Genomic DNA, 19722 nt, shown 5'->3' with positions numbered 1-19722 from the left:
TCCCTCCTTTCCCCCTCCCCCCTTCCCTCCTTTCCCCCCTTCCCCCTTTCCCCCTCCCCCCTTCCCTCCTTTCCCCCCTCCCCCCTTCCCCCTTCCCCCCTCCCCCTCCCCCTTCCCCCCTCCCCCCTCCCCCCTTCCCCCCTACCCCCTTCCCCCCCTCCCCCCCTTCCCCCCCTCCCCCCCTCCCCCCCTTCCCCCTTCCCCCTTCCCCCCTTACCCCCCTCCCCCTTCCCCCTTCCCCCCCTCCCCCTCTTCCCCCTTCCCCCCCTCCCCCTCTCCCTCCCCCCCCCCCTCCCCCCTCTCCCTCCCCCCCCCTCCCTCCCTCTCCCTTCCCCCCCTCCCTCCCTCTCCCTTCCCCCCCCCTCCCTCTCCCTTCCCCCCCCTCCCTCCCTCTCCCTTCCCCCCCCCTCCCTCCCTCTCCCTTCCCCCCCCCTCCCTCCCTCTCCCTTCCCCCCCCCTCCCTCCCTCTCCCTTCCCCCCCCCTCCCTCCCTCTCCCTTCCCCCCCCCTCCCTCCCTCCCTCTCCCTTCCCCCCCCCTCTCTCCCTTCCCCCCCCCCTCTCCCTTCCCCCCCCCTCTCCCTTCCCCCCCTGCTTCCCCTGCCCCCATCTCCCTTCCTCTCTTGCTCCCCTCCCCCTGCTCCCTCCCTTAAAAGTTAAGGTTTGGTTGAAAAACTGTGCACTTGGTTATGTGACATGTTCCTATTGATGAAATTATTTGGTCAAATATTAGTGTTAAGAAGAAGCAGTCTGTCGAGGGAATTCAGAACTGGGGGCTTGTTGGGCAGAAGGCATGGCTGGCAGTTATTCGTGAAAGGGGCTGATCCACAAGAAATATGAATCTGAATGAGGTGTTTGAAAGATGTGAACATATGGACAGTTATAAGATTGAATGAGGTTTGAGCTGGGGAGAGACAATGATATGACCAACATAATTAATAATTGAGGCTTGGGGAACTGAGACTGAATGTAGGAATGTAAGTGTAGGATATAGGCTACTGAGTTTTGGATTGTCTGAGGTTGGAGGCCAACATGAAGAGTCTACCGCGATTAACGGTGGGCTGGTGAAAAGGTGGGTGATATGGCGGTGGAACTGACAACTCTTTATGACGGAGAGGATGGGGGTGGTGTCAAAAACTCAGCTCAGGGTTGAATTGGAAAGTAAAATGTTAACGTCAAAAATTTTAATTCACCTGTGAGATTTTTATTGAATGCTAGAATTTTTAGGAGTTCAAGATTAATTGCCTGGACAGTACTGTGGTTAACACAGGATCATAGTCATATTAAAAACACGTGCATTTTTTTTCCTTTTCTTTAAACACATTGGCTGTGAGGAAAGAGGACTTTGACAAGACAGAGTGATTTGAGACAGGAAATTTAGTGCTAAAACTTCCAGGAATACTTCTCACCAGAGTTGACAACCCTGTGTAGCAATATACTGAATTATAGACAGGTTTGAACTGCGTGTGGTATATCCATGGAGAACCGGGTTAAGAAAAGCCAACCTCATACCAATTCGGAATTTTTCAGTTTGATTTGGACACAAATCTGAAAAGCAATCATACTGAGTGAAAATTATACTGTCCAGCAAACTGCTGTACCTTATTTAAAAATGTTTCTGTGAAATGCTTTACTTTAAAGCATCTTCTATCAAATGCTTTCTTTCCTCAGATTTTTAATGTGGTAAGCATTAAAGACAATGGGTGGAATTCTCCACTCTGTGCAAGGAGTGCTGGCTAAGGTGAAAAAATCCAGCCTGGAGCTCTCCAGCTGCACAGCCGAGTTTTCTCTACAAATATTCCAACATTCTGTGCACAAAAACCTGGAGGCATGGCAACAGGGTACCACAGGGGGCATGCCAGAGTACTGCCTAAGTATATTGCTCTCCCCTATCCACCCTGGGGCTATACTTACTTGTACGCCCCTGCAACTGCGTCCCGTTTTTAAACAACAGTTGTAACCTTAACGTGATGTCATGATGGGGAGGAGAGGAATTCTAAATGAGGGGGGTTGGGGGGGGGGGGGTGGGGGGGGGGCGGCAGTATGGCAGGGAAGCCTGATAATTATATTAAAATTTATTAAGATATGTTGAAATGCAGACAGGAATCTTGTTATGTCACTGGCGAGGGGTGTGGAAAATCTGAAAGATTTCTGTTTACGAGATTTTGTGCTCACGTTGCTGTTTGCGCTCATGGTTAAGGCAGGCACAAAAACGCTCCTACTGGATCTGGAGGTAACAAAAAAACCTATGTAAGGGACCGTCAAAAGGTTGCAATAATATTCTGAGTGGATATTGGCCCATAACATTCAGATATTCCCCACCGACACTTTTTGCTTAATGCGCTGGGGAATCCCTCCAGGAAGTTCTCACGTAAGGGTTCACCTGGCAATTGCCCAGAAGTGCTAACTTCTTCTGGTCAATTACGCTAGGCTGGGAACCATTCAACAGAAACGATTTAAGAAGCTAACTTCTGGATGGTTCAGCCAATCTTGCCCTGATAGTTACTCTGAAACAGTTAAAAGAGGAAAAAAGACACTTCTAACTCCAGAATAACTCGAAATCGAGTCCCAGCCTCACATGGGACACACACAATCCCCATCAGGACCCACCGCAGCATTACCAACGCAACCCCTGATTCAATTGCAGTCCCCCCCCCCCACCAAATCCCAGTCCAAATGCCATCCCCTCTCTGTATCCAGAACAAGCACCCCCTCCTCCACCCACCCCAGTTCCTTCCCACCTCTGGTCTGATCCCTTCCCAGACTGATCCCCTTCCTGGTCTAGCCCCTCTCGCGGTCCGAACCCTCTCACAGCCCGAGCCCCCTCCTGGTTTGACCTCCCCTCTCAGTCTGATCCCCTCCTCTGGGTCTGACCCTGCACCACACTGTGCCCCTGGTCCAACCCTCCTCCCAATCTGAGAGAGCCCCCGCCACCCGCCCGTCCTGTGGAGCAGCCTCTCTCCAGTATGAAGGGTCTCCTTTCGTCTCTGGTCCAGGATACCCTCTTCTCCTATCCGGGACACCCCCCGTTACCCCTCCTCTCCTGTCTTCGACACCCCCTCAGATCAGGGACACACTCCTCCCTGGTCTGGTCTGGGATACCCTCACTCTCTCTGGTCTGGAACACCCTCTTCTGACCAGCCTCACATCTGGCTCAACCCTCCTCCCAGTGTGTAAGCCCACACCCTCTCTCTGGTCTGGGAGCCCCTCTCCTCTCTGGTCTGAGGGAATCCCTTTTCTGTCTGCTGCAGGACACCCCCTACCTCTGGTCCCCATTGAAACCTACCTGCTCCCTTGTTCTTTTAAACATCTCTTTATGGCAGCTACTGAAGGAGAATAAGTACACAAATAATAGGATTTTGTTCATAAATTTGGTTAAGGCTTTTTCAGTTCTGAGAGTATACAAAAGAGGATGTAAACAAGGGTATTTGGGAAGGATGGGTGTCCCATTGATTTTGTTTCCCTACCAATGCCAAGGTACTGAGGTGAATTCTAGTGCTCCTTGTTGAGATCAACTAACTCACCATTTGTTCAATATTAACTCAGCAGCACTTTTATTTACTAACCTATTGGCCAAGCTCAAAAGGTGTGCTTTGACTATACAATGATACGTAGTATTTTAAGTCTTAGAATGTAAAGGCAAATTAGATATTACTTAAGCATCAGCTTGCACATTGGTAGTAATCGTGCCTTTGTTTTGAAAAACTTGGTTCAAGGTTAGTTTCAGGACTTCAGTGCAAAATATAGGCAGTCATTTCAGAATAGTCCTGAGGGAGTGCCTGATTTTCGTACCATTTTAAACCTATTTAGGTGGATGTAAACAATTCCATTACAGTATTTGAAAAAGACCAGGAGAACTTTCCTGATACCCTGACTAGCATTTGATATCTTTTTAAAGTAAATTAGCTGATTATTTATCTTAGTGTTTGTGGGATTTGTATGCAAATTGTCTACATACAAACAGTTACGACACTTCAACAGTGATGTCTCATCAACTGTGAAGCTTTTCAGAACATGTTGAGAGTATTAGTGCTGCTAAATAATTGCAAGCATATTTGAGTTTAAACAAATTCCACCTATTCTAGTTCCTATATTTGGGGTTTTCTACACAAGTGACCCACAATCTGAAATAGGAACCATCAATGCAGCCTTGCAGATTTATGTATTATTACAGGAAGAACATTGGTGATGTGAGATTACTGTGTGATTTAGTATATCTGCCGTTATTGATAAATGGAATTAGATATATGAGTAAATGTGCCAAGACCCAGAAAGTGATCAGAATTTCATACATGGATCACATCGGCAAAAGTACCATCGTATGTAAATGACAAACACAGCAGTCCCTTTTGGAATATCAGTTATTGCTTGTCAGATTTAGTCACTTTATCTTTAAAAATGCAGTCTAAAAATCAGTTCCTGGAGAGAGTGTGAAGTACAGAATAAAGCTTGTAAAATCTTTTCTTTAGATACTACAACATGATTGAAGGTTGTAATAGCTAGGGGATTTTCACTGTAATTTCATTGCAGTGTTAATGTCAGCCTACTTGTGACTAATAATAAAAAAAAGATTGAATGGGAAGTTACATTTGATATTCCCACTAGTTTGACTACAATTAGCTGGATTTCTCGAAAAATTGCTTGGAACTCTGTAAACAACTGCAAATAATGCTGATTTTGTTCCTTCTAACCAGCTACAGGAGAATGAGGAAGGAGGTCACCTTCTATTAAAAAGAAGTGCAAAAGAAACTTAAGTTACAGAAGCTTGTTAAGAAGGTCATGATGGAATAGTAATGCAAGGCAGGTGCCCATTTTTCTGCAAAATGAAGATCTTGCGGACTTACAAAGCTTTCTTAAAATAAAGACTTCAGTTTATCACTGAAAATTTGCAAATGCCCAACTATGTGGGTTATTATAAAGGCTGTCACACACGTGCCCTAATTTGCACAGTATAGCCTACAAAGAACTCAGTTACACACAATGTCACAAATGTGCAAGGGCAAACTTGGAAGGTTTACTGCCTCAATGTTAATCTTATCTATTTACAATTGAAAATCCTGTTTACAGTAACAAGTTTAAACTCTTAATATAGTAAAACAGTTGCTGTGGACATCATCAATTTACACTGTTAATTTCTGTTATTTTTCCATTTGTACATAGCACCATGTTTTAATATCAGACAAATGCTGTCCCTATTTTACGCTATCAGCTTATACTTCACTGCAATATATTTCCAGAGCCCACTAGTCATTCACACTTTTAAGCTGTTAAAATTTTATATTGTTGGCATTTTATTATAGTTATCACACAGTTGGTGTCAGTGCAGCAAATGTTTTTAATGTTCAATGTTACTATTTAACACTCCAAACCCACATATCGTGTTCAGATATAGAGTAAAACTTGCTCTACCACAACATCAGACAGTATTTGCTACTGTACAGACTGATCGTAAAATGGAGTGCTATGGAAGCCGAGTGCCTAAATCGAGATTTTGGTGCATGTGGTATCTCTTTAGTATGGACACTAGTATGGAGTATTGAACTATGGAAGTGAGAACTGGACTGTGAAGAAAGAGGATGATAATAGCTTTGGAATGTAGGTATGGAGTAGGATGCTCAGAACAAATTGAATGGACAGAGTGACAAATAAGTGGTGCGTTGGATCAAGAGTAGAAATTCAGGAATCAAAAGGGTTACTAAGTACAGTTGGAAAGAAAGATAGCCAAGTATAGACATTGGAAAAGAAAACTTGACAACCTTATCCTGGCAATAATTGAAGGAGAAATTGATGTTAAAATTGAAGCGAAGTAGGAAAATCAGATGATGAATAACGTTGAGAATTAGGTTTGAAGGAAGCCAAGGAAAAAGAAAGACAATGCCAACACTTCCACTTGTATGGTGAAAATGAATGAATAGAATCTCTCTGGTAAGTATTTTTGAAGCTGTAATTTAGATTAACATTTAGAATTTGACTTAAAACTTTAAAACTGAAAAGGAAACTGCAGAGTAGCTAAAAGAAAAACAGAAAATGCTTGGAATACTCAGCAGTTCTGGCAGCATCTAAAACAGTTCACATTTCAGGTCAATAAACTTTCATCAGGGCTGTGTATAGAGCTTTAAACTAAAGTTGGGAAACGTCACATGGAGGAAGATTTAGAAATCCAAAGAGAAAATCAAGACAGTAGTGTAGTGATTCAGGTAAAGACAAACTGAATGGAACAGGAAGAGATGGAGAGTCTAACAGTAATAGTGCATCAGGGATAAAGGTACATGGAAATAATAGTAGTAAAAAATAAAGGCTGTTTACCTGATCATTGACAACAGGTTAGTGATCTGTTCTAGGAAAAGCTAACTATGGAAACAGGCATTAGCACATGCTTGTTTACCTTATGCATCACTAGACATGGGAAAGCCTACGGTTGGAATTCTCCAATCTCATCCGTTACTGCGCCACTGTTGGTGAGCATGGAGAATTTGGCACTCGGCCAAAGCTCCATTCATTGCAGCGGCACTGCAGAATCCCAGCCGCTGGTGAAGTCAGAAGTTTTTAGCACGTAAGTCCAAGTCCATTTAAATGTGCAAAGTGTTCACAAAAACGATAAATGAGCCAGTGGCACAAATAAAGATAAATTGTTCTGATTGAATTGCCATTACAAAGGCATTACATGGTAACCGATGTTGAGAAACAAATATTTCAGCCTATACAACATTTTGCTAAGACAGACAGAATAAAAAAGGAGTAGCCCTGATAGCAAAGTAGTGAGAAAGGGTCTTGGCTCAGAAGTTCAGGAAATAGAATCTGTATGGGTGAAGATTAGTAATAATAAAAACCAGAGAAACACTAGTTGGATAATGTCTAGACTTCCTAATAGTAATTATATGTTTGTTTAGAGCGTTAAGCAATAAATAATTAGAGCTTGTAACAAATGTGATGTAATAAGTATGAGGGATTGTAATCTTTATATAAAATAACCCAATCAAATTGGTGAAGGTAGTCCGGGAGATGACATTCTAGAATGCTTTAGTGCCAATTCCTGGAACACTATGTTGTGGAACCTACGAGGGATAAAGATATTTTAGATCAAGTATTGTGCAATGAGGCACGTGTAGTTAGTAATCTCATAATAAAAGATCTTCTGAGAAAGTGTAATATAATTTAGTTCAACGTTAAGTTTGAAAATGACATTCTCCAGTGCCAAACAAGAATCTTAAACTTAATGCCAATTACGTAGGTATGAGGGGAGATCTGGCTAAAGTTGATTGGTGTGTAAACAGTGGAAAACCTTTAATGAAACAATTCAAGATGTTCACCAAAAATACATTTCAATATAGAACAGAAGATTTATCAAGGAAGATCCATTTGTGATTTATTAAAGAAGTTAAGAAAGGTATTAAATTGAAAGAACAAACTTATAATGTTGCAAATAACAGCTGTAAACCTGTGGATTGTGTTTTAGAAACTGACAAAGACCCATTAGAAAGTTGATTAAAAAGGGATAAAATGGAATGAGAGTAAACTAGCCAGAACAGCTTTTACAAGTATATAAAAAGCAGAGTAACCAAAGTAAACAATGGTGACTTAGAGACAGAAGAAATTATCATGGTGACGGGAAATGGCAAAGACGTTGAACAAACATTTCAGAGTAGAGGCACAAATTACATACCAGAAATAATGGATAATTAAGTGGCTAATGAGAGAGATGAGCTTAAGGTAATTAATATCAGCAGAGAAAAAGAATTGGAGAGATTTAAGGGACTGAAAGCTGACAAATCCCATTGGACCTGATGGGTTACATCCTAAGGTTCTAAAAGAGGTAACTACAGCGATAGTGGATGTATTGTTATAATTTTCCAAAATCCCTTGATTTTAGAATGGTTCCAACAGATTGGAAGTCAGCAAATGTAACTCTGCAGTTCAAGAAAGGAAGAGGGAAAAAACTAGAAAACACAGGCCAGTTAGCTTGACATCAGCTGTCGGGGAAAATGCAGGAATTTATTAACATTGCACTTAGAAAATCAGGAGTATGATCAAACAAAATCAACATGATTTTATGGTGTGGAGATGCCAGTGTTGGATTGGGGTGGGCACAGTAAGAAGTATCAGCAGGTTAAAGTCCATAGGTGTATTTGGAATTACAAGCTTCCAGAGCGCTGCTCCTTCATCAGGTGAGTGTAGAAGTAGGTTTCACAACTTGGCATATATAGACAGAGACACAGAGGTAATCAAGTCTTTACAGGTACAGGTACAGAGTGCGAGCGCGGAGAGGAATAATCACAAGTTAAAAATATGTGAATTAACTCAAGCCAGGACTGTAAGTAAGAGTTTGCAAGCCCAGGCCAAGTGGTGGGGGTTACACATAATGTGACATGGACCCAAGATCCCGGTTGAGGCCAGCCTCATGCGTGTGAAACTTAGCTATCAGTTTCTGCTCAGCAATTCTGCGTTGTCATGTGTCTTGAAGGTGGCCATTTGGCCTGGGCTTTGAAAGATGTAAAACATTTTGAATTTTGATGTTCAGAGAAACATTCATGTTCTCGTACAAGGAATGCAGAAAGTTAGCATGAAGGTTCCTAAACAATTAGGAAGACAAATGGCAGCATAGAAGGAGGCCATTAGGCCCATTGTGTCCGTACTGGTCAATAAAGATCTGATTACATTCAAACATTTTCCATGATTTACCCTGGAGGTTATGACAACATGGGTGAATATCTAAATAATTCTTAAATGTTCAAGGAGTTTCTGACTCAACCGCCCTTTCAGGCTGTGAGTTCCAGACGCCCTCTGAGTGCAAAGGTTTCTCGTCAACTCTCCTCTTAGCCTCCCACCTCTTACATGAAATTTATTGTTGGCATGATAGTATTTATTTCTGGGGGATTAAACGGATAAGAATAAGGAAGTATTGCTACAAATTTACAAAGCTTTGGTAAGATCTTCTATGGGAGCAATTTTGTTCTCTATATTTACGGAAGTATAAAAGGGATCTTAAATGATGCGAGGCTGAGTAAATTGGGCCTATGCTCTGAAGAAGTGATCTCATTGAAATTCTAAAGAGACTTCACTGGGGAAAGATGGAGAATTTTTTCCACTGGGGAATCTAAAACATGGGTGTACAGTCTCAGGATTTGTGGCCCATTCTTCAGGATTGAGATGAGAGGAAATTTCTTCACTCTAAGGATTATGAATTCATATCCAGAGAGTTGCAGATGCCACATGGTTGAATATATTGAGGGCTGAAATAGGTAGTTATTTGGTCTCTCTGAGAATCCAGGTTAATGGGGAGCAACAGAAAGTAGAATTAAAACGCAAGACCACAATTGCATGAAATGGTGCAGCAGACTCACGGACTATATGTACTTCTGTTTGGTAATTATCACATTGCTGTTTGTAGGACAGTGCTGTGCACAAATTAGCTTCTGCACTTTCTATATGACCACAGTGACTACACTTCAAGTGTACTTCATTGATTGTCCGGAGGTTGTGAATTGCACTGTATGAATGTCTTCCTTATACATTACCTCATTTATAGTATGTCTCCACTTTGTCAAAAAAATTCAGGAATATTATCCTGCTCTTTTGCAAAAAATGCTTTTATCTACATAATAGGTAAGTTGGGAGATGTGTGGCAGTATGAGAATAATTGTGAAATTGGTCAGAACTCAGATATTTCTGTTTGCGACCATGGGCCAAACTTTTGGGAAAGATTCTCATTTTATATTAAAAATTTTTTTGTTTATTAGTTGCAAAAATATTGAAAATGTGAATAAAGACTGCTTGACTGGGCTAGGCAGTTGGAGGTTATTTATCAAAATTTCTAGGGTGGGCATGTTGAACCAAATGGCTGCTTGTGCTGTAAAAATATAAGGTTATAGGCTGAATAAAAGACATTTTGCGTCTGCAGATTATCTGTATTTTTAAAAAGTGACAAGGAGTTACAGGTTTATGGCAAAGATAATGGCACACAGAATGAATGAAAATGTAACCCAATGAATAAAGAAGTGGATAGAGAGCAATAAGTAAATGTTCTCATACTGGCAAAACATGGAGACTGCTGTTCTATTAGTACCCCTATTATGTGCTGTAACATATCAATAATTTAATATATTTTTAGCCTTTTCAATAGCAGGTTTCAAATAGATAGACATGTAGAAATACTGATGAACCAGGAGTAATTTTTTTTTTAATATTGTTACAAAGGTGAACCAGTGGCATCAGAACATTTGAGGCGGTCTTGGACATCCAGGCAGGGAGTTGTGAGTACTTGGAGTGATGTATTGGCCTTATGGAAGCAGTGGGAGAATGTCTTGGTTCTGGAAGCATGGGGATGTTGGCTTTGCTGAAAATAGTGGTGTAGTGGAGAGAGTTGTAGTGTTGCAGTAAAAGATAAGACTTCTCACGTCCGTGAGTTCCAATAAGTAATGTTTGTATTCAACCATTTGCCGGAGAGAGGGAACCACAGCTTGTCCTGGTGCCTGTCTCTAAGATATAGGGTTTATAGACCAGTTCTTATCTTCCTACTTTTCATTATGTTGCTCATTAATTTCTTAACTCACTATACTATTCTGTAAGCAGATATTCCCATTATCTTATCACTCTGTCTTGTGCATGGTTTTCAGTTTCCCCTTATCTCCTCCTTGTCCTCTTCAGCAGTGAATGTCTGTGAAAGCTATTATTGTTATAATTGTTGAGCTAGCTGCCTCTGAATCTATCCTTGGCCAAAGACCTTCTGGTATTGGCTAAATTTCCCATCATGTCACGGAAGAGCTCTGGTAGCTACTCTTGTCTACTTTTAAAACTGTTAATGTTCATCTTGGCATTATTCTTAACATCAAATTATTTTAATTATCCCACCTCAGTAGATGGAAGGCTGTACACTTTTTGCAGTGAGAACAGTTTTTGGTTTTTGGTGTTCACTGTCATGACCCTGGAGCTAACTTTAAAGTACTTCATTTCATTTGATTTGCGATTTGATTTATTATTGGCACATTTATTAGCATACAATGAAAAATATTGTTCTTGCACGCTATACAGACAAAGCATATTGTTCATAGAAAAAGAAATGAGCAAGTGCAGAATGTAGTCACCAATTCTGTAAGGTAATGAATTAAAGCATTGTTAGAGAGTTTAAAAGAGTTAGAGTGAAGTTTGAGAAGCATAAAACAAGAGTAAATGATAGAATTTGAAGGTTTGGCGGGCACAGCTTCCAAGAAGTTGCCTCGCTCCGGCGTCATCTTGGTCGTGGAAATGTTTATGGTACTTTTTCTTCTGAGCCACCTTCACTTTTGCTCACATTTCACTATATAATCATAATATAAGATTGCTTGATATTGTTTCATAATAACTCGCAGCAAACAGAGGTTCCGTCTGATGACATTGAGAACTTATATTGATATTGTAATTTTCTTTTGTTAGATAATGGCACGTGCAACTGGTTTTGGCAAACGGTACCTCAAGGCATTTGTTAGTGGTTTCTTTGTTGCGGTTCCTGTAACTGTGACTTTTCTGGATCGCGTGGCATATATTGCAAGAGTGGAGGGTGCTTCAATGCAGGTACAGTACACAAATTTTATTATACAACAAAAACAGGCAGGCTGTGCTAATTGACTAATTTTTGTTCATAAACATGTTCAGGAGACACAATCTGCTGCTACAAAGGCTGCATAATATATTTATATCTGTTGGCTATCACCCTTGCACTATAAAATCCTAGTGAGTAGAATTATACAAATCGTACCTATCCCCTTTATCTACCTGAAGATACTGCTTCTTATCACACATTTGCTTTCCCATTCTATGAAGAGCACTAAGTATGTGATAGTTGCTTTCCCATGTCATCATGCTCAGAAAAGACACTAATAACTACTTCTTTAAAATTGTTAATGCTCATAGCTACATTTGTCTACTTCAAATCTATTAATGTTTAATATTGAATCATTTCAAATACCCCACTTCATAAGTATGATTATCAAACAAAATTTAACATCAGGCCACATAAGATAATATTAGGACCAGGGGTAACATAGAAACTAGAAGCAAGAGCAGGCCATTTGGCCCTTCGAGCCTGCTCCATCACTCATTTTGATCATGGCTGATCATTGAATTCAACATCCTGATTCCCCATTCCCCCCATATCCTTTGATCCCTTATTTCCAAGAGCTATTTCTAATTTCTTCTTGAAATCACACAATGTTTTGGCCTCAGTTACTTTCTGTAGTACTGAATTTTAAAAATTCACCTCTGGGTAAAGAAAATTCTTCTAACCTCAGTTCTAAAAGTTTTATTCTTTAACCTCAAGCTTTGAGGTTTCTATTCATCGCAAGACATTACCTGCAACCCCATGTGCTTTAACTTTACATAGTAGTCAGTTATGTGAGATCTTGTTGAATGCCATCTGAAAATCACATTCACTGGGTCTCTTTGGTCAACTCTATATGCTCAAAGAATTTCAATAGATTGTCAAGCATGATTTCTCTTTTGTAAATCCATGCTGACTTTCTCTGATTATACCACAGCCTTCCAATACTGAGTTATGAAATCCTTGATAATGAACTCTAGCAACTTCCCTAGTACCGATGTTAGGCTGACTGGTCTTTGGTTCCCTGTTTTCTCTCTGCCTCCCTTTTGGAATAGCGGGCTTCCATTAGCTACCCTTTAATCAATAGGAACCAGTCCAGAGTCCAAAGAATTTTGGAAAATAACCACTAATGGATCTGCAATTTTCAGGATGACTTTCTTAAGTACTCTGGGATGAAGATTGTCAGGTTCTGGAGATTTATTTGCTTTCAATCCCATCAACTTCTCCACAACCAATTCTCTACTAATACTGAAATCCTTCAGCGCCTCACTAAAACTTTTCTCAGGACATCAGGTAAGTTCTAAGGAGAATCCTAAAGGAAGAAAGAACGGTAGAGATCTTAGTGAATTCCTGAATTTGGAACTGTGCCACCATTGCTTTAACGATTAAAACAGAGGATGCATAAGGGATCAGAAGTGAAGGAGTGCAGAGAACCTGGAGGATTATGGAGCTGGAGGTGGTTGCAGAGGTAAGAAGGAGTGTGAAGCCATGGATGGATACACTATCAATGGTGGGAACATTATTGATATTAAAATTGCAGCACTGTCAGGCTGTATGTAAATTACCAAACACAGTGGATGAAAGGGGCTTGATGCAAGCTAGGATACAGGGTAGCAGAATTTTGGATTAGCTGATGTTTATTGTGTATACACAGTGGGAGGTCACCCAGGGAGCATTGGAATAGTCAAGTCTAGTAACAAGGGCGTGGAGGTGTGTTTCTGTAGCAGATGGTCTAAGGCAAATGTGGAGATGGACAATGTTATCAAGTGGAAATTGATGGTCTTGGCGATGGAGAGGATGTGGGCTCAGAAGCTCAGGATGAAGTTCTTCTCCCAATTTCATTTGAATTATTTTAATTGGTAGTGAATCGATTAAATTATTTCAATCAGTACTTCACTGTGAAGTAGATTTTCATAAACTTCAAATCTGCAATTGCCCTCTGTGGATTACTCCAGTTACTTTTTCCAAGTGGCTTGCCAGCATAAAAGCTTGATACTTGTGCATAGTTTACTACATGTTACGTGAAGCCATAATTGCATTTGAATTTGAAGGTTTACTCCATGTGGTTTATGAATCTTGTTCAATTTTTATGGTATGTTGTTGAGGGAGATTTTCTGCAATTTTTCTCTTCAACTAAAAAGCTTTAAAAGATGCAGTGGACTATTTTCATCCGGTTGCCCAGACTGTATTTTTTGTGCAAAATAAAGTTAGTTCTGCAATTTCTGCTGACTTGTACTGCAACTGATTAAGAATGCATAATAGCTTAATAATAGCATCAAGATCTCAGCAACGTGCATTCTGCCTGATGTGCAAACACTGGTAGTTTGTGAGGAAAATAGTCTGAAAGCAGTTGCAGTGATAAATCTTTTGTTTGCTGCGTACTGTTGACAGTTCTGAAAATAATGCGTGATGGTACATACACAAGGATTCAAGAATTTAAGAAATTTTATGTGATGGTTAATGGTGATGAAATATCTGAGATGACGTTTAGTCATTTGTAGCAACACAAATGGGAATAAAATACATTTACAATGCATGTTCCAGAATAATATGCATTCCTAAGATATAGAATTGTGAAAAGTCATAAGAAAGAATATTTGTATACTATTCAGAGATTTGGCTTATAAGAACTGGACAGTTCTCAGTTCCCAAATGACCAGACAGTTATACATTTTAAGTGTCAACAGTCCAGTAAATTCACTTAGAATTCCTTTCATGTCAAACAAATACAGTTGAGATCAGTTGGATATGCACTTTTTAAAGGTTTATTTATTAGTGTCACAAGTAGGCTTACATTAATAGTGCAATGAATTTACTGTGAAAATTTCCTACTGGGGGAGCGCGTTGGAAGGTAGGTCTGCTGAGGAGCAGTGGAGGATCTTTAAGGAGATCTTTCTTGGTGCTCAGCAGAAATTTATTCCGATGGTCAAAAAGGACAGTAGGAGGAGAGGTAATAAGCCGTGGATGACGAAGGAGGTGAAGGAAAGTGTTAAATTAAAAGCGGAGGCGTTTAGGGTAGCTAAGAGTAGTGGGCGAGAAGAGGATTGGGAGAGGTTTAAATGTCAACAAAGATTGACAAAGAAGATGATAAAGAAGGGTAGGAGAAACTATGAAGCTGGGCTAGCGCTTAATATAAAAAAGGATAGCAAGAGTTTTTATAAATATATAAAAAGGAAGAGGCTGGCTAGGGTGAACGTTGGTCCCTTAGAGGATGAGAAGGGGGACTTAGTGGTAGGGGATGGGGATATGGCTGAGGTCCTGAATAACTTTTTTGTTTCTGTCTTCACGGAGGAGGACGTGAATAATTTGCCGGATGTTAGAGATGGAAAGGTGGTAGGACTGGAGGGTCTTAATGACATTACTGTTACTAGAGAGGAGGTGCTCGACAGACTGGAGGGACTGATTGTGGATAAGTCGCCAGGACCGGATGGAATGCATCCGAGGGTTCTGAAAGAAATGGCGGAGGTGATAGTGGATGCCTTGGTGGTTATTTTCCAGACGTTGCTGGATTCCGGGGAAGTGCCGGAAGATTGGAAAGTGGCTAATGTTACGCCGTTGTTTAAGAAGGGTGCCAGGCAAAAGGCAGGGAATTATAGGCCGGTTAGTTTAACATCTGTTGTAGGTAAAATGCTAGAATCCGTCATCAAGGAGGAAATAGTGAGGCATCTTGAAAGGAATTGCTTGATAGAGCAGACGCAGCATGGTTTCGTTAAAGGGAAGTCGTGTCTGACAAATTTACTGGAGTTCTATGAGGACGTGTCTAGGGCGGTGGATAGAGGAGAGCCGGTGGATGTGGTCTTTCTGGATTTTCAGAAGGCGTTTGACAAGATACCTCACAGGAGGTTATTGCAGAAGGTCAGGGGACAGGGAGTTGGGGGTAGGGTGTTAGCGTGGATAGAGGATTGGTTGTCAAATAGGAGGCAGAGAGTGGGGGTCAATGGGTGCGATTCGGATTGGCGGATGGTGACTAGTGGAGTGCCTCAGGGGTCAGTGCTGGGGCCTCAGCTATTTACCATTTATATAGATGATCTGGAGGAGGGAACCGAGTGTAGGGTGTCGAAATTTGCTGATGACACCAAGATTGGAGGAAAGGCAAATTGTGCGGAGGGTGTGGAGAGTCTACAGAAGGATCTAGATAGGCTGGGCGAATGGGCCAGGAAATGGCAAATGGAATTTAATGTTGGCAAGTGCGAGGTGGTCCACTTTGGAAGGAATAATGGTAGGAAGGATTATCACTTACGTGGCGAAAAACTGCAGCAGGCGACGGTGCAGAGGGACCTTGGGGTCCTTGTGCATGAATCGCAAAAACCCAGCTTGCAGGTGCAGCAGGTGATCAGGAAGGCGAATGGGATGCTGGCCTTCATAGCGAGGGGGATTGAATGTAAAAGTAGGGAGGTCTTGTTGCGGCTGTATAGGGCATTGGTGAGGCTGCAGCTGGAGTACTGTGTGCAGTTTTGGGCGCCATACTTACGCAAGGATATTTTGGCCTTGGAGGGAGTGCAGAGGAGGTTTACTAGGCTGATGCCAGAGTTGAGGGGGTTGAGCTATGAGGAGAGGCTGAATAAACTAGGCTTGTACTCGTTAGAGTTTAGAAGAATGAGGGGAGATCTCATTGAGACGTATAAGATGATGAATGGGATGGATAGGATAGAGGTGGAGAGACTCTTCCCGCTCAGAAAGGATAATAGGACTAGGGGACACAGCCTCAAGATAAAGGGGGGGCGGTTTAGAACGGACTTGAGGAGGAACTTCTTCACTCAAAGGGTGGTGAATCTCTGGAATTCTCTGCCCGTTGAAGTGGTGGAGGCTACCTCGCTAAATATTTTTAAGACGCGGGTTGATGGGTTTTTGATAAGAGAGGGGATTAAGGGTTATGGGGAAAGGGCGGGAATGTGGAACTGAGCCACGACAGATCAGCCATGATCTTATTGAATGGCGGGGCAGGCTCGAAGGGCTAGATGGCCTACTCCTGCTCCTATTTCTTATGTTCTTATGCCGCACTATGGCACCTGTTTGGATACACTGAGGGAGAATTTAGCATGGCAAGTGCACCTAACCAGCATGTCTTTTGGATTGAGAGAGGAAACAAGAGCAGCCGGAGGAAACTCACGCAGACACGAGGAGAATGTGCAAACTCCACACAGCCAATGACCCAAGCGGGAATTGAACCTGGGTCCCTGGCACTGTGAGGCAGCAGTGCCCTTTGCTCTTCAAGTAGAGTAAGACTTCAGTCACAATTAGTGACAAAATGAACGGATTACCAGTTTCTTGCTCATCAGGAAATGCATTTATTCTACATCTCTTTTTTGTATTTTGTTTGAAAAACTGCTAAAACTTTAAACCCATATAGTACCTTAATGCATATTTTTGAGGCAACATACTTTTTTTTCTTAATTGTTACAGGCCAGTTGCAATAATTTGAAACATAACTTTCTGGATAATAACCTTATTAAGAGTTCACTGGCGTGAAATAACACAAACTCAAAAAATATTAAGTAGTTTGCATTATTTGCTTGCATTAATAAGTAATAACTTTATATCCTAACCATCACTTTGATTAGAAGATGCAATTCTAGTGTTATGTTATTATCTCTCTACTGATCACTGCTTTCATAGTTTGAATGTTGAATAGTATATATTTTTGCGTATTTCAAAAAGCAAATGAATGCCAGAGTGATTTGCCAAAAAACAATTTGCAATGCCAGCAAATGACTTTGATCTATTCTGCACCTTAAATAATAAGAAATTGATGAAAGCAATAACTCAAACAGCACAAATTCCTTCATGTATAGCTAACATATGATCACACAAGCAGAAGAATTGTTGTTGTTTCCTCAACCAGCCTTGATGTGACCCTGCAGTTTGATTCGTAATTAAATCCACCTGGATGTGTCTTTAATTTTTTACACAAGTTGCTATCTAATTTCACACTCAGGTGGCTATTAAAACCACCACCTAGCAACATACAATGTTCAATCTTGCTGTTTCTGCACTGAATTGTGACTGTCATTCATTAATATTTTACTTTCCCTGCAGCTTTAACACCCTGGCAACCTGCCTTCACGGAGGTAGTGAAAATAGCTTTGCAGTTAGCAGAGCATTTCATTGTGGTCTCACTTATTGCTAGCACTTCATGCTGATCCCCCATTTTTCACTCCACTGAGAATCTTTCACAAAGATTTATTCCAAAAACCTCTGTCCTCATTCCTGGTTCCAGTGCTGCTGAAAGTGAATGGAATTTTCTCCACCCTCACTTGCAGTGGGCTGGGCAAGGATGAGAGCAAAGAATCCTGCCCTTGATTTATCATAGAATCACAGAATCCCTACAGTGCAGAAGGAGGCTATTCAGCCCATCGAGTCTACACCGACTCTGACTTATCTTACCTCAGCCCTCTGCCCTGCCCCATCCCCCTAACCCCACATATTTACCCTGCTAATCTCTCTAAACTACACATCTTGGGATACTAAGGGACAATTTAGTATTTGGACTGTGGAAGGAAACCAGAGTATCCAGAGGAAACTCATGAAGACATGGGGAGAACGTGCAGACTCTGCACAGATAGTGACTCAAGTCGGGAATTGAACCTGGGTCTCTGGCACTATGAGACAGCAGTGCTAACCACTGCCACCGTGCTGCCCAAACTTATAAGAACATAAGAAATAGGAGCAGGAGTAGGCCATCTAGCCCTTCGAGCCTGCCCCGCCATTCAATAAGATCATGGCTGATCTGTTGTGGCTCAGTTCCACATTCCTGCCCTCTCCCCATAACCCTTAATCCCCTCGCTTATCAAAAACCCATCAACCCGCGTCTTAAAAATATTTAGCGAGGCAGCCTCCACCACTTCAACGGGCAGAGAATTCCAGAGATTCACCACCCTTTGAGTGAAGAAGTTCTTCCTCAACTCCGTTCTGAACCGTCCCCCCATTTATCTTGCGGCTGTGCCCCCTAGTCCTATTGGCCTTTCTGAGCGGGAAGAGTCTCTCCACCTCTACCCTATCCATCCCATTCATCATCTTATATGTCTCAATGAGATCTCCCCTCATTCTTCTAAACTCTAACGAGTACAAGCCTAATTTATTCAGCCTCTCCTCATAGCTCAACCCCCTCAACTCCGGTATCAGCCTAGTAAACCTCCTCTGTACTCCCTCCAAGGCCAAAATATCCTTGCGTAAGTACGGCACCCAAAACTGCACACAGTACTCCAGCTGCGGCCTCACCAATGCCCTATACAGCTGCAGCAAGACCTCCCTACTTTTATATTCAATCCCCCTCGCTATGAAGGCCAGCATCCCATTAGCCTTCCTGACCACCTGCTGCACCTGCAGGCTGGGTTTTTGCGACTCATGCACAAGGACCCCGAGGTCCCTCTGCACTGCCGCCTGCTGCAGTTTTTCGCCACGTAAGAAATAGTCCTTCCTACCATTATTCCTACCAAAGTGGACCACCTCGCACTTGCCAACATTAAATTCCATTTGCCAGTTCCTGGCCCATTCGCCCAGCCTACCCAGATCCTTCTGTAGACTCTCCACACCCTCCGCGCAATTTGCCGTTCCACCAATCTTGGTGTCATCAGCAAATTTCGACACCATACACTCGGTTCCCTCCTCCAGATCATCTATATAAATGGTAAATAGCTGAGGCCCCAGCACCGACCCCTGTATGATGTACGTTGGACCACTTTTTAAATGGAATCCATCAGTCTTGAGTTTAATAGACTGGAATTCTTCTGGTCTCACTGATGGAACATCTTTGCCACGGGTTTCTGTACAGTATGGGATGGAATCAATGGGAAATCCATTGACAGCAATAGGATCCTGCTGCCAAGAAACACGCAGTTGGGAGGTCATTGTTTTTTTTTGATTAAGAATGTGGAAAGGTCCATTGTTTTCTTGAAATACTTCTTGATCATCTTAGCTAGATACTTTTTCTTACATATATTTACTGTATCTAGTAGCTCTACCCTCAGACCCTTACTTGTGCTACTGCTATTAACACTGAAGCGATGTATTCGTTAAGTCCTTTCACTGTTTCTTCATTCTTATGTGATGTTTTCATCTCCCATTGGTTGTATCTTTAATTTTTTTTTGCTTTGGGCTTGTAACATCATTTACTTTTTCCCTTTGTCTTTCTACAAACCCTACCGATTATTTTT

The 19722-nt window shown here is 41.7% G+C and overlaps 1 protein-coding gene across 3 annotated transcripts in view; it reads left to right on the top strand.

The window, feature by feature from the left end:
- immp2l (inner mitochondrial membrane peptidase subunit 2) overlaps window positions 1-19722 on the top strand; it is a 534375-nt gene that overhangs the window by 1264 nt on the left and 513389 nt on the right. For 2 of the 3 annotated variants that reach the window (XM_080191048.1, XM_080191050.1), the window contains exon 2: window positions 11407-11544. In XM_080191048.1, coding sequence (XP_080047174.1) covers window positions 11410-11544 — 135 coding nt within the window. In that variant the 5' untranslated portion in view covers window positions 11407-11409. Of the gene's footprint in view, window positions 1-10218; window positions 10248-11406; window positions 11545-19722 lie in introns of those variants that run through there. The other variant, XM_080191049.1, reaches the window with a different exon arrangement.

The sequence above is a fragment of the Carcharhinus amblyrhynchos genome, chromosome 6 (genome assembly GCF_965287045.1).
Source record: "Carcharhinus amblyrhynchos chromosome 6, sCarAmb.v2.hapA, whole genome shotgun sequence".
Lineage (NCBI taxonomy): Eukaryota > Metazoa > Chordata > Chondrichthyes > Carcharhiniformes > Carcharhinidae > Carcharhinus > Carcharhinus amblyrhynchos.
The sequence above is the reverse complement of the archived record's forward strand: the minus strand, read 5'-3'. Positions and strand labels throughout refer to the sequence as shown.